A 16,056-nucleotide genomic window follows, 5' to 3' on the forward strand; every position below is an offset into this window, starting at 1 on the left:
ACAAGCCGTCTTGTTCCGATTCATATATGTTTTTAGCATTTTGACCATATTCACGTTTCCTTTTTTTTTTTCTCTGCACATCCAATACGTTTTTGCACATATGGGCCTAAAATTGTAAAAGGGCCCAACGTCTATCACAATCTGTCTTCCTATTTCGAGCTGTCTCAGTGAAAAATATTGCCTATCTTCTAAGCATATGTTACATACTATTTATTACAGATTTGTTTGTGTTATTTCAATAATTTTGTACACATGCAAATGAAAAACATACTAATTTTTGTATGGGTGGCTTGCATGCATGTCCGTTTATTTTGTGAAGGATTCATCTACACATGATTCTTTTTAACATAATTTTTTCAACATATGATTCCGTTCGGCCATTTAGGATTAAGTGATTTATTATTAAAACTGAAGTTGTTTCCGCTGTGAAGTTGTTTCCGCTGATAGTTTTAGTATGTTGTCCGTATTTAAGTTGGTTTTAAAATTCGTTTGCTTTTAAAAATACAAGGGTTTCGAATTGGATATCATATCAAAATAAAAATCCCATATACTTTTTAGACAAAAAAAAATCTAACAATAATACAATTAAAATAGTCTTCACCCGTTGCAACGCACGGATATTTTTTCTATTTAAATTAAAAAAAAATAGAAATAAACAAAATTAGAACCAGAACATGGTCCACATTGGACATTGGACATTGGGCCTTGCTGCTTGGCTGGTCTAATCAAGCCGGTAGTGGCAGGTCACCACATGGGGTCGTCTGGCGGGTTGTGCACGATGTGTCTGCATGGCTGAAAAAATTGCCGCATCTGCAACTGCAACTGCTACAATAATCGTCAGTTCCCAGATCCATGGACACCTCCACTCTCCTCATCGCTCTCACGCTCGTCCTCCTCCTGCTGCTGCTGACCGCACGACGCCGGCGAAGCGGGAGGCTGCGGCTGCGGCTGCCGCCGGAGCCACCGGGCCTCCCGCTCGTCGGCCACCTGCACCTCTTCAGGAAGCCGCTCCACCGCACCCTGGCGCGCCTCGCCGCCCGCCACGGCGCCGTGTTCCGCCTCCGCCTGGGATCCCGCCGCGTCGCCGTCGTCGTGTCGTCCGCGCCCGCCGCCGAGGAGTGCCTCGGCGCGCACGACGTCGCGTTCGCCGGCCGCCCCCGCCTGCCGTCGGCCGGGATCCTGTCCTACGGCTGGTCCACCATGGGCACCGCCGCCTACGGGCCCTACTGGCGCCACGTCCGCCGCGTCGCCGTCGCCGAGATCCTCTCCGCGCACCGGGTGCGGCAGTTCGCCGGCGCCCACGCCCGCGAGGCGCGCGCCACGGCGCGACGCCTCTGCCGCGCGGCGTCGCGCCAGCGCCACGGCGCCGGGGCGGCTGCAGGGCGCGTGCGGGTGGAGCTCAAGTCGCGGCTGTTCGAGCTGCTCATGAACACCATGATGGCCATGATCTGCGACAAGACCTACTACGGCGCGTAAGATCACCATGATGCATGACTCGTAAGTTCTTTTGGTTAACCACCATGGATCTGGTATAACTCTGTGCAGCGACGACGACGGCGAGGTGAGCGAGGAGGCGAGGTGGTTCAGGGAGATGGTGGAGGAGACGATGGCGCTGAGCGGGGCGTCGACGGTGTGGGACTTCCTGCCGGCGGCGCTGCGGTGGGTGGACGTGGGAGGGGTGGGGCGGCGGCTGTGGCGGCTGCGCGAGAGCCGGACGAGGTTCCTGCAGGGGCTGATCGACGACCAGAGGAAGGAGATGGAGCACGACGGCGACGGGCGTGAGCTGCCGGCGGCGGCGGCGAGGCCGAGGAGCATGATCGGCGTGCTGCTGTCGGTGCAGAGGCAGGACCCCGAGGAGTGCCCCGACCAGCTCATCAGCTCCTTGTGCATAGTGAGTACAAAAATGCTTTGGTCATGCTTGCGCGTGTTGGTGCGGAGTACTACGAGTGAAATGTCGCTTCCGGGGATGGGGCTCACAAGTTTTTTTCAGCATGACGTGACGCCGCTGATGCCTTGTTGATGGTAGGGCTGTCCACGTGGCGCCCTCGATCCAGCTCGTCAGCAAGTTCACCACCCCACACACCGCAAACCCCCCCCCCCCCCCAACCCCGAATTTTTTTTGAAAATAATACGATTCTAATGGAAAATCGCACAAATATAGATCGGTCGGACGAAATTACAAGTTTAATACACTGTCGAACAACCGTGGTTTGACAGGGAACCTGTCGAACTTACCTCATGAACTGTTGCAGTTTGACGGGTTAGTGGTCAAAAAAAAAAAGTACGTGCTACAGTACTCGGTAGGGACCTATCGAACAAGGGAACAGGTAGTGTTCGATAGGTGTGATGCTACAGTGTTTTTCCTTTCATAAAAATTATTTTATCACCTGTCGAACTGTGGTTATTCGATAGGTGCCATGTCGAACCACGGTTGTTCGATAGGATGCTAAACTTGCGATTTTGTCTGACTGATATATATTTGTGCGATTTTCCATTAAAATCGTATTATTTTCAAAAAAATTCCCCCCAACCCCACCCCCATAAAAAATGATATTATTTTAACCGATTTTTTTAATTTGGCGGTATTTGTTCACATTTCACCAAATTTTGTTAAAAAAATAATTTTGGAATATTGTCACCTTCGATACAAATGGAGAAAAAAACGAAATATTAAACCCTAGTTCTAGGTCCGGCCTATTTCCGCATTGGAGCTATTAAAACTCAATTCATCCCTTAAAAAAGATATCTCCTCATAAAAAAAATTAATAAGATAGATCAAAATGTGATATGTCATTTTATAAACATGCAAATTCAAATTTAACTTATACAAATAGAAACAAAAATAACAAATTTAACTATTAATAGAACATGTAATTCACGGTCAAATTTGTCATTTTTGTTTTGAATTGTATAAGCCTAATTTTAACTCGCATGTTTGCGAAAAGATATATCACATATTGATCCATCTTGATAATTTTTTAAAATTTTTTATAACTTTTTAAACGCCATGCACAAAACAAGGGGATGTTGTCTCAAGGGAAAAAAAATCCACTTCCCTATTAAGCAGGCTCAATTTGAGCTCATGCAGTCGAGCTGGGCAGTAAGTAGTATATAGTATATAAGTGTATAACATATATTTTAAGAATGCTTTTCATAAAATTAATTATTTTTCTAATCATATCAATAAAAAAATGGTACAAACACAAACTGAATCATTATGTACATATATACTTCCTCCGTTTCTAAATATTTGACACCGTTGACTTTTTAGCACATGTTTAACTGTTCGTCTTATTAAAAAAAATTTTGTGAAATATGTAAAACTATATGTATACATAAATTATATTTAACAATGAATCAAATGATAGGAAAAAAATTAATAATTAATTATTTTTTGAATAAGACGTATGGTCAAACATATTTAAAAAAGTCAATGGTGTTAAATATTTAGAAACGGAGGGAGTACTAATACATATTTTACCTATTAGTTTAATTAACAAATAAACAAGCTAAATAAATAGCGTAAGTCATATAAAGTTAAGCTTGTTTGAAGTTTTAGCTGAGCCCGAACTGGGCCTGAATGAGCTGAGCTCAAGTGGCTCACGAGCCTAGAGTTTCTCTTTTGACAGCCTTAATTTTTAGCATCGCTAACACATAAATAGAGGGATTGTTTTTTTATTTTCTGTGGATAATTGAGCAGTGAGTTTTTTACCTTTAGCAATCTACTGTAAAACTTTCAACAATACCACTCAAACTTTCAGCTCGAACTTTCTAAACTTTTCTAGTAAAAATTTTGAATTTCCATGGGAACCCTAATTTCCAACTCATGAATTCAAACTTTTATATCGTTTTTAATGGTAGAAGTCTATTTCACACCCTAAGCTTTAGAGAAAGTCTAAAACCACCACACACTTCAAACCAGGGTTGGATCCAGTGTGGATGTAGGGGGACTCGAGTTCCTCCTACCCCGGGGAGAGAAATGAGAGTAGGGGGTTGGAGGAGCTAGGAAGAAGGCAATGAGCCCTTCCTCTGGCCCAAAGCTAGATCCACCCAAAACAGAACACTACACATCCCATCAACTATTCAAATAGTTTATTTTAGATCTCTCAACATAACCTCGGACAGTTTTAGTCACCTCTCGCTTACGTGGTCTCCTAGTCATTAAGATAAAAGATATCCCATAAGATCCACATGTCATCCTTTATCAAGTTCTTTCTCCTTCCCTCTCCCACGACCCTCTTCCTCTCTCCCATCCCATTATCCTCTGTAGCCGAGTGAAGGAGCAGGCGAGGCTATCAGTGAAAGAGGCATGAGGCCGGCTCAGTGTGAGAGAGGGTGGCAGGAGGAGGTTGACTGCGCATGTGGCTAACGCCGAGATCACCCGCACCAGTCGCCGCTCGTTGTGTTCGTCTACCAATCAGACTTGCAAATGGACTTGTGATAGGGTTCTTCTCTTCACGAGCTTGTACTGATGCATCACACAAACAATTATTGTTATTTAGGAAAACTCTCAGAAATTTTAAAGAAAACATTTTGAATTTTGAACACATCTTTTTTCCTGACTTTGAATAGGTCTTTTTTGCTATATTTGACAATACTTTCTTTGGCCCGAAGAACATCATATTGGGACCCACAACCCACGTGTAGACACAAACTAAAATTCACAAATTTTGAACCAAAATTGTGAACCCTACTTTTTTTTTGCGGGGAAATTGTGAACCCTACTTAGGAATGAGATTTATGTGAACCCACAATCCATGTTTTGTTTACATATAATTATACTTTCCCCTTTTTTTATTTTCTCAAGAGTTCGCTTGAAGCCGGAACGGGTACCTCAACCGATACAATTGAGTGGGCAATGTCTCTGCTACTAAACAATCCCGATGTGATGAGAAAAGCTCGTGATGAAATCGATGCATTCATCGGGCAGCCAGTACGATTACTAGAGGCAGATGACCTCCCGAAGCTACAATACCTTCGATGCATCATCATGGAGACGCTTCGCCTATACCCACCGGCGCCACTTCTTGTCCCTCATGAATCATCCTCTGATTGCACTGTTGCTGGTTTCCATATTCCACGGGGGACAATGCTTCTTGTGAACACATTTGATATTCACAGGGATCCTCATATATGGGATGAACCAACAAGCTTCATCCCAGAAAGGTACTACATATGGATTCTTCCAAAAATTTTATACTATTGCATGAATGTCCATGTTATATAAAGTGTAATTACGTACATTTATGTTTCTACAGATTTGAGGATGGGCGAAGTGAAGGAAAGATGGCAATCCCATTTGGCATGGGGAGACGCAAATGCCCTGCAGAGAACTTGGGCATGCAAATGGTAGGCCTTGGCCTTGGGACAATGATTCAGTGCTTTGAGTGGGAAAGAGTTGGAGAGGAGCTGGTGGACATGACTGAAGGATCTGGCCTTACCATGCCCAAGAAGGTGCCTTTGGAGGCCTTCTATCAACCTCGTGCTTCAGTGATGCATCTTCTTTCTTAGGCTTTGTTAGTTATAGCGCAATATCGAAATGTGTTGTGATCGTTGATCCAACTGGCATGATAAGGTATTGCTTCACAAATGATAGGATTGTTTTTGTTACAAACAAGAATGAAAGTAAGTCCATCTCTTCGTCTCAAAAGCCATAAATAAGAACACTCTTGTGGTGGACTACTCATAAGAACATAAGAACAGAGAACAAACTTTCAAAAACATGTACTCTCTTTGTTTCATATTATAAGTCATTTGACTTTTTTCCTAGTCAAGTTTAACCAAGTCTATAGAAAAATATATAAGTATTTTCAACACAAAACAAATATATTATCAAAATATATTCAATGATAAATTTTTTGAAACTAGCTCGGTATTTTAAATATTGCTAAATTGTTCTATAAACTTTGTCAAACTTAACTAGGAAAAAAGCCAAACAATTAATAATATGAAATGGAGGGAGTAGGAATAATAAATGAAAGTTTCAAAGATTTTATCATGCAAAAAACGTGTTGCATTTGTGATTGGAGAGAGTACTGAATCACAATGCAAGCTGCCCTGTAATTAACTAAGTAATAAAACAAAAAAAATTTGTTATGGCACACATTGTGCACGACACCTTTTGATTAGCGAAGAAAACAACAACTCTGCTATACATCCGACGGACGTGTACGACCAGCGTACGACTCAACGGCGAAATACACGGTGTAAACCCAATTGAATTAGCGATCGTTGCAGAAGTTACGGACGGCAGACGGCCAATGACGTAGCCGTACGCTTGGCCGACGTAGCCGTACGCTGGTCGTACGCGTCGGTTGGACGTATAGCATTTTCGAGAAAACCAAGACACACGCTTTGGCACTTGCACAATTGCAATTGGGCAATTGGGCGTCCCGTGTTATGTTTGACGAATTAGTAGTTTGGTGATCCAACTTGCTAGTACCACTTGATTATACTTGAGATTTCCAGAAGCCTGCATTTCAGCAAAGCGATATACACCAGTGGCGGAAGCATATATATGTACACTGTCACTGACATGCTCGTCGAGTTCACCTCGCCGCCATGGACGCCCTCCTCATTGCCCTCTTCCTCCTTCTGCTGATCGCGCTTATGGAGACCGCCCGAGTACGACGAAGCGGGACGCAGCGTCGCGCCGGGAACGTGCCGCCGCCGCCGCCGGAGCCCGCGGGCCTCCCGCTCGTCGGCCACCTGCACCTCTTCAGGAAGCCGCTCCACCGCACCCTGGCGCGCCTCGCCGCGCGCCACGGCGGCGCCGTGTTCGGCCTCCGCCTCGGGTCCCGCCGCGTCGCCGTCGTGTCCTCGGCGCCCGCCGCGGAGGAGTGCCTCGGCGCGCACGACGTCGCGTTCGCTGACCGGCCGCGGCTGCCGTCGGGCAGGATCCTGTCGTACGACTGGTCCACCATGGGCACCGCCAGCTACGGGCCCTACTGGCGCCACGTCCGCCGCGTCGCCGTCACCGAGATCCTGTCCGCGCGACGGGTGCAGCACTTCGCCGACGTCCATGTCCGGGAGGCGCGCGCCATGGCGCGCCACCTTCACCGCGCGGCGGTCCGCCATGGCGTCGGCGGGGCGGCGCGCGTACGAGTGGAGCTCAAGTCGCGGCTGTTCGAGCTGCTCATGAACACCATGATGGCCATGATCTGCGACAAGACGTACTACGGCGAGTAAGCTAAAGATCGATCGGCGATCGCCATGATCACCATGGTCACCATGGCTATCTTATTCTACCTGTCACTTATTTGTAAGCCTTGTGTAGCGACGACGACGGCAAGGTGAGCAAGGAGGCGAGGTGGTTCAGGGAGATGGTGGAGGAGACGATGGCGCTGAGCGGCGCGTCGACGGTGTGGGACTTCCTGCCGGCGGCGCTCCGGTGGGTGGACGTGGGAGGGGTGGGGCGGCGGCTGTGGCGGCTGCGCGAGAGCCGGACGAGGTTCCTGCAGGGGCTGATCAACGACGAGAGGAAGGAGATGGAGCAGGAGCAGGGCGGCGACCGTGCGCAGCCGGCGGCGAGGCGGCGGACCATGATCGGCGTGCTCCTCTCGGTGCAGAGGCAGGACCCCGACGCGTGCCCCGACCAGCTCATCCGCTCATTGTGCATCGTAATTGTTTTTCTACATATATATTCACATGCCAAATTATATGTTTCACAAAAGGGTCGGGATCAAAATTTTGCAACATGTGTTCACATTGTATAATTTGTACCTTATATATATATTGTTATTTCAAATATGTATGGTATAATTTTGAAAACTTATACTATTAATTTTAAATCTTACACTATAATCTTTCTAGTACATAGTAACTAGGTCAAGAGGACTGATTATGTACTTAAATCTTTGAAAAAAATACCGGCCAAATTAAGACATACAAGTAGATAAGAAAAGAAACAAAAGTTAATAAGGAAGAGATATAAATAGAGAGTTACTCCCTCCGTTCAAAAAAAACCAACCTAGGAGGAGATCCCTACTAATACAATGAATCTAGACAGCCCTTTGTCTAGATTCGTAGTAAATAGAAGAGGACACATGGTTGGCTTTTTTTTTCTTTGGATGGAGGGAGTACCAATCATATAGTGGAAAAAAAGTGATTGCAATCAAACGAGTGTATGATGTCACGTGAGCTGCTAATACACACACAAGCACACATAGATTACGTACGCCCCTCTCCACTCCCATACCACCGCATACACACCACCCATACACGTGTGCACGCCGCGCTCGCCACCTTCTTCCCCTCGTATCTACTCCCTCCATTTCATAATCCATTTCATATTATAAGTCGTTTGGATTTTTTTTTCTAAGTCAGAGTTTGATTAAAGCTTACAAAAAATAGCAATATTTCTAATATAAAATAAACATTTTATCAAAATATACTCAATATTCTATTTAATGAAATTAATTTGATATTGTAGATGTTGCTATTTTTTTTAAAAAAATAATCAAATCTAAAGAAGTTTAACTAAGGAAAAAAAATCAAAGATACTTGTAATATGAAATAGATGGAGTAAATAAACTATGATCTACTAAACCATTTGTATGACTTGTATTGGCGCTTCTAATAAAGAAAATCTAGAAATGAAAAAAAATAATTCAAACTTCAGTTTCCACTTAAATCATTGAACGGATCATTGAAATTTATCTCAAAAGGGGGTTGCAAAGCCACATCCCTTTAATTTCTCCCCTCCTTGAGCACCTAGACAAGCAGCACCCATGCATAAACCATGATTTGCATGATGGGTTTTAAACAAACCATTACTTTTGAATTTTGCATAAGTATCCAGTTTTTAATCCATTTGCATAATTGTGTTCATTATGATTAAATTAATAGTTCAAGACCCATATCGAAATAGATGGACAATTGTGAAAAAAGTAAACAATATAAATTATATCATCACATATCATTCCACAAACACATATATATAACTAAATTGCATCTACAATATTAGAAGAAAACTCCAATTGTATATAATATTCCCCAAAACATACTTCCTTCATTCTAAAATAGTGATATATCAAAATGATAATGTTAGATTTATATGAAAAATATTCCCATGCATCTTATTTTTAATCTTTTTATGAAAAATATTTCCATGATAAATATATCAAAATGATAATATTGTCATGTTTTTTATTTCTCCAGAGTTCCCTTGAAGCCGGAACAGATACTTCAGCTGATACAATTGAGTGGGCAATGTCTCTCCTACTAAACAACCCGAATGTGATGAGAAAAGCTCGTGACGAAATTGATGCATTCATAGGACAACCAGTAGGCTACTAGAGGCGAGTGACCTCACAAAACTACAATACCTCCAGTGCATTATCATGGAGACACTCCGCTTATACCCGCCAGCGCCACTTCTTGTGCCTCATGAAGCGTCTACTGATTGTTCAATTGCTGGTTTTCATATTACCCGTGGGACAATGCTTCTTGTAAACACATTTGCCATTCACAGAGATCCTCAAGTATGGAATGAACCAACAAGCTTCATCCCTGAAAGGTATCGGTATCAATTTCTTTCAAAAATGCTATATATATGTACGGGCGTATTAAATTATAGCATATTATGTTTCTATAGATTTGAGAATGGAAGAAGTGAAGGGAAGATGGCAATCCCATTTGGCATGGGGAGGTGCAAATGCCCTGCAGAGAACTTGGGCATGCAAATGGTAGGTCTTGCCCTTGGGACAATGATTCAGTGCTTTGAGTGGGAAAGAGTTGGAGAGGAGCTAGTAGACATGACCGAGGGATCTGGTCTTACCATGCCCAAGGAGGTGCCTCTGCAAGCCTTCTATCAACCTCGTGCGTCACTGATGCATCTCCTTTATTAGCTTTAAGAGTAAATTACATTGACGGTTCTTAAACTGGTAAGCAGGTTTCATCTAGGTCCACGAACTTGCAAAGTGTGTATTGAAGTCTCTAAACTTGGTTTATTGTATCATTCCGGTCTAAAGTCTCATTTGATCGTGATCTTGCCTACATGGCATGACATGTAGACAACGACATGGCACATTATTACTATTATTTCTTTTTTTCCTCCCTTCTTCCTCTTTCATTTTTCTCTTCTTCGGCCTCTTCGACGCGGGGGAGCTCGAGGTGGCTCTTGTGGAGGAAGAAGATAAAAGAATATGAGGAAAAAGAAAAGGGGAAATGAAAAAAAAACATCATGTCATCGTCCACGTGGCATGCCATGTAGATAAGACCACGATCAAACAACGCTTTGGACCAGGATGATACAATAAACTAAGTTTAGGGACCTCGATGTGTGTTTTACAAGTTCGTGTACCTAAATGAAACCTCATGACAAATTTAAGTACCGCTAGTGCATTTTACTCTAGCTTTAATTAATTACACAATACTATATCAAACTTTTGGATAGTTGATCGAATTGGCATGATAAGGTATCACTTTAGAAATCATGGAATTGTTTTTGTTAAAAAAATGAAAATAAGTGCATCTCTTCATCTCAAAAGCCATATGTAAGAACACTTGGTGGACTACTAAGGCTGTGTTCGGATGCCCCTTTTCCCAACCCCTCTCCCTCGTTTTTCACGCGCATGCTTTTTCTAAATGGTGTGTTTTTTTGCAAAAAGTTTATATACGAAAGTTGCTTAAAAAATCAAATTAATCCATTTTTTAAAAAAAACTTAATTAATCACGTGCTAATAAACCGCTCTGTTTTCCATGATCACATTCCAGATGGTAACTTGTTCTAGCGAACACAGCCTAAGTAAGAAGAGAGAGCAAACTTTCAAACATGATAGTAATAAATAGTATGTGATGTTGGAAGGATTATATAGCCTAATAAATAATATGGAGGGAGAAGATCCGCGGAATTTGGTGGCATTCCATCTCGAACTTTTTTTTCTTAGGGGCTGTTTAGTTCCAAAAACATCACATCGAATTTTTGGACACATGTATGAAACATTAAATATAGATAAAAAGAAAAACTAATTGCACAGTTTGCATGTAAACCGCGAGACAGATCATTTGAGCCTAATTAGTCCACGATTAGCCATAAATGCTATAGTAACACACACGTGCTAATGATGAATTAATTAGGCTCAAAAGATTCGTTTCGCGGTTTCCAGGCGAGTTATGAAATTAGTTTTTTCATTCATGTTCGAAAACCCCTTCAGACATCCGGTCAAACGTTTGATGTGACACCCAAAATTTTCATTTCACCAACTAAACATGCCCTTAGTCCTTTGTGACTGATGTACGAGGCCTGTTGTTATCGGACTCTGGGCTCAGCTTGTGGTTCTTGGCCCAATCCCTTTTACTTTCTTATCCATGTAATTCACTACTCCAAATGAATGAAAACGGCAGCCCACCAGCCATAAATTAAAAGAAAAATTATATATCATGACACTGAAACTTGACAGAATAACAGGGATATCCATGCTGAATTGTTCAGGTGTTTCTTTTCTCTGTTTCTTCAGTGCTTGACTATATTTGGCTAAGAGTAGCTAGTAGGCAAAAAAACACACGAGATCCATTATGGACTACTTGGTCGGACTTAAACACACAGTATGTACTTATCCTATCTACGTTTTAAAATGTTTTAGATTAGACACATGGAAAACAGTATCTGTATGTTTGTCTCAAAAAGTAATATTATAATTTTATTGGGCTCTGTAAAAATTTTGTAATAAACTACTCCAAAGTTAAGTCACTGCACCTTAAAGACCATATCCATGCCAAAAACGGCGTGTCTTGGGATAGCCATATCCATATAGCACTCCATGATCTGAAAGATGCTCTAAGCAGCTACTACTCCTATCAACCTTTGAATTTAAGGACAAATAACGTTTGCTCAATACCTTCACAGAACAGCCAACATTATGCCAAATAATACACCCAACATTATTGATTCAGTAGGCCTACTGAACCAATTTTATACCCCAAAAAAATCGCATATCATACTCCAACTAGCAAACAGCCAGTTAAGGCACCGAAGCAAGCAAAATGCCATCACTATATCAGTCATAGAATGCCCTTGCACAGCAACAAATTTAATCACATGTGTCTAAAAAAAAAGAAATAATTAATCACTTGGGGACAACGTGTCACCGCCTCCACCGGACAAGATGTGTCCTTGGCTAGCCCTATCGACAGTGATGAGGTGAGCCGGTGTCTGGACACCGGAGAGCCCCGCACGGCTCGCCCACCGCCGGCGACGTCAGCCGCTCGTCGCCGCCGCCCAAACCGGCGCGGCACATGCACATGCCGCCGGATGACTTCATTTATTTTTTACGCCATTGCAGCAGTATAAACTCATGCACCCACCCTGCGAGCAAACGAAGCACACACCGCAGTGCATGCACTCCAACCATATCGATCCCGCGCGCCCGATCAGCTAGGTCATGGCCGTCGACGCGATGTTCGGCAGCGTCGCCGTCGCGCTGCTGGCGGTGGTGGTGGCTGCTGCGGCGCTGCGGCGGTGGAGGCGGCGGCGGCGGCGGGGAGGCGGGAGGCCGCTGCCGGGGCCCGTGGCGCTGCCGGTGGTGGGGCACCTGCACCTGTTCCGGAGGCCGCTGCACCGCACCCTGGCGCGCCTCGCGGCGCGCCACGGCGCCGCCGTGATGGGCCTGCGCTTCGGGTCCCGCCGCGTCGCCGTCGTGTCGTCGGCGCCCGCCGCCGAGGAGTGCCTCGGCCCGCACGACCTCGCGTTCGCCAACCGGCCGCGGCTGCCGTCGGGGGAGATCCTGGCGTACGAGTGGTCCACCATGGGGACGGCCAGCTACGGGCCCTACTGGCGCCACATCCGCCGCATCGCCGTCACCGAGCTGCTGTCCGCGCACCGGGTGCAGCACTTCGCCGACGTCAACGTCCGCGAGGTGCGCGCCCTGGCGCGCCGCCTCTACAGGCGGGCCGCCGCCGCGGCCGCCGCGGGGGCGCGCACGCGTGTGGAGCTCAAGTCGCGGCTGTTCGAGCTGCTCATGAACACCATGATGTCCATGATCTGCGAGAGGACCTTCTACGGCGCGTAAGATCGGGCAAGATTAGGAGTGATTAATCATGACACCATGCGTGACGCATTCGTAACCTTTGTTTTATGTAGCGACGACGACGAGGTGAGCGAGGAGGCGCGGTGGTTCAGGTCGGTGGTGAAGGAGACGATGGAGCTGAGCGGCGCGTCGACGGTGTGGGACTTCCTACCAGCGCCGGCGCGCTGGCTGGACGCCGGCAGGATGACGCGGCGGATGCGGGAGCTGTCCGACAGCCGGACGAGGTTCTTGCAGAGGCTGATCGACGACCAGAGGAAGGACATGGACGCCGACTCCGACGATCACGCGCCGGCGAAGCGGCGGACCATGATCGGCGTCCTCCTCTCCCTGCAGAGAAAGGACCCCGACTCGTGCCCCGACCAGCTCATCCGCTCCCTCTGCATCGTGAGTACCGGCCGCCGCCGCCGCCGCCGCGCGTCATCCCCGGACGAACACCTTGCTTTAACTACTTCGTCTCTCTCTCCGGCCAGGGCTCCCTGCAAGCCGGGACGGACACGTCGGCGGCGACCGTGGAGTGGGCGATGTCGCTGCTGCTGAACAACCCCGGCGCGATGGCGAGGGCTCGCGGCGAGATCGACGCGTGCGTGGGGCAGCCGGCGGCGCGGCTACTGGAGGCGGCCGACCTCCCCAAGCTGCACTACCTCCGGTGCGTCGTGATGGAGACGCTCCGGCTGTACCCGCCGGTGCCGCTGCTGGCGCCGCACGAGTCGTCCGCCGACTGCGTCGTCGCCGGGTTCCACGTCCCCCAGGGGACGATGCTGCTGGTGAACACGTTCGCCATTCACAGGGATCCCCAGGTTTGGGATGAACCAGAAGCCTTCATCCCAGATAGGTACTGTACTATTTCCCCCTCCGATAATACTCGTTGGTTTTTTTTAAAAATAACATAATCTAAAAACAAATTTAATCACTATTTTCTATTCTAATATATATAGAAAATATAAAGAAATTTATGGTTTTTATTGAAGTAGGATATCTATATTTCTAAGACAATACTTTAGAAATTATTTATATTTAAAAATTTTAAAGTTTGATATTAATCTATATATATATATATATATATCACATATAAATGTTCTTTTCAAGTTTCATCATGTTCTTTACATTTACTAAAATTCATTCACAACTTGTTATGAACTACTAAGAATATATCTTAACAGGTTTGCGGATGGAAAAAACGAAGGGAAGATGGTGATCCCGTTTGGTATGGGGAGACGGCGGTGCCCAGGAGAGAATTTGGGGATGCAAATGGTAGGACTTGCCCTTGGGACATTGATCCAGTGTTTTGATTGGGAAAGGGTTGGGGAAGAGCTGGTTGACATGAGGGAGTGCTCTGGCCTTACAATGCCAAAGGAGTTGCCTCTCGAGGCCCTCTATCAACCTCGAGCTTCCATGGTTGATCTTCTTACGAAGATTTAGTCAGCACCATAAAAAATAATTTGTTGTTCAACTTTTGTAATGTAAGGAATAATCGGGCAAGTGCGGTTTCAAAGATAATTGGGCTGTTCATCTTCTTTAAATTTCCAAGATTCACCTCTACCAATTGTGGCTTTGTCAACTAGAAAATTCTGGCAAGTACTTAAGTGGATCCTATTATCGTGGCTGGCTGGCTGCATACAGTATGGATAATCTGTGTTATAAGGGGGATGGGGTAATCCGAATATGTCCTGAACTTATCTAAATCTGTCAAGCACGTTGAATTATTAAACTGAGATCGAATCACTACAGCTCGCCTCCCTTCCTAGGCTTGAGAACCTTCCTAAGCTCTTCGGTGTTGCGCCGATGACATCAACCTTTGGTCGCACAGATGCTTGGACTGTAATGACAAGCAAGTGAGCAACAGCTTGTCAACTGGGCAAACGAACTCTATGTAAAGATGGAACCCCGGCTGGAGTTTACTATAATATTAAGTAAAAATAATATGTAAGATTGCTTAAACAACATAAGTTTACACAAACATAAAAACATAAGTTTATATCATTCGATGTGATTTAAATTTAAATAGTATGTAAGATGATGATTCAAATAGAAAAGTAAGCAGTGGCGGAGCTAGGATTTCAAAGTTGGGTATTCCCGTCTAAGCGCTGAGCCGTTGCCCGTCCCTGCCTCTCGCGGCCGCCGGCCACCCAACCGACCTGACCGCCTTAGCTTGGCGGAGTGTCGGGCGCTGCCCGCCGTGGCAATGGCCTCCCCCTCCACGGTAGCACGGTCTAGCTCCCGCCGCCGATTGCTGTCTCGCCGCGCCGCCACCTAGGGTTTGCAAATGGGGAGTGGCGCGAGGGAGCCGAGCTAGGGAGGGATGGGTCATGGAGGGAGAGCGAGAGGGGGCTGTCTGGAAAAGTGGTGGCTAAGTGGGTCAATTGATGTCTGATGGGTCATGATGGAGTGGGTCGGGTTGGTTGGAGGCATCGCAAGAGACTAGTTGGGCTGTGTTTGGATAAAAGAGTTGAGGATTTAGGTGTACAAATATGTGTACATGTGTATATATTAGAAGTATACTTATTTTTTGATAAAAAGTGTTGGGTATTCCCGGGAATCATGGTGGCTCCGCCACCGAAAGTAAGATGATGTGGTTTTATGAAAGAACAAAAGAAGAAAGATAATTTAGACCATATATCTAAGGGCTAAAAAATTGAGATGATATGGTTTAATGAGAGAAAAAAAAGATAATTCGAACCATAGATTAATCATCTAAAGACTAAAAATAATTAATGTGATATAACTTAATGAGAGAAAAAAAATAGCATAAACTAAGTGAGAATGAACTATATAGGTATATAAGATAGCGAGGACGCTCAGCAACCTTCTGGTGCCAAGGAGTGATGTTGCATACACGAAGAAGAAAGCAGATCACAACATATGCTGAGAAGCAAGCTACAACTGAACCTTTGATTGAACAGCAACAGCTAGCATCAAATAGATGCATATTAGTATTATTATTCAGTATGTAGAAGTACGATTGACACTAATATAGACATGAGAAGTTGCTGCTACTAGATAGATGCATGGCTTTTGTTCATCTTTCCCT

General features: G+C 45.2%; 2 protein-coding genes and 1 pseudogene across 2 annotated transcripts; all 3 read left to right on the plus strand.

Moving 5' to 3' along the window:
* Positions 1-683: 683 nt before the first annotated feature.
* LOC4329425 (cytochrome P450 81Q32) lies at positions 684-5,769 on the plus strand. Its single transcript, XM_015768740.3, has 4 exons — positions 684-1,472; positions 1,546-1,891; positions 4,808-5,166; positions 5,259-5,769. The coding sequence occupies exons 1-4, from the start codon at positions 853-855 to the stop codon at positions 5,509-5,511; spliced, it is 1,578 nt and encodes a 525-aa protein (XP_015624226.1). The 5' UTR covers positions 684-852; the 3' UTR covers positions 5,512-5,769.
* Positions 5,770-6,544: 775 nt separating this feature from the next.
* On the plus strand, positions 6,545-9,940 carry LOC4329426 (cytochrome P450 81Q32-like; annotated as a pseudogene).
* Positions 9,941-12,039: 2,099 nt separating this feature from the next.
* On the plus strand, positions 12,040-14,548 carry LOC4329427 (cytochrome P450 81Q32). The gene is made up of 4 exons (XM_015767699.3): positions 12,040-13,006; positions 13,082-13,412; positions 13,499-13,860; positions 14,189-14,548. The coding sequence occupies exons 1-4, from the start codon at positions 12,384-12,386 to the stop codon at positions 14,445-14,447; spliced, it is 1,575 nt and encodes a 524-aa protein (XP_015623185.1). The 5' UTR covers positions 12,040-12,383; the 3' UTR covers positions 14,448-14,548.
* Positions 14,549-16,056: the final 1,508 nt, after the last annotated feature.

Source organism: Oryza sativa, chromosome 2 (assembly GCF_034140825.1).
Source record: "Oryza sativa Japonica Group chromosome 2, ASM3414082v1".
Classification (NCBI taxonomy): Eukaryota; Viridiplantae; Streptophyta; class Magnoliopsida; order Poales; family Poaceae; genus Oryza; species Oryza sativa.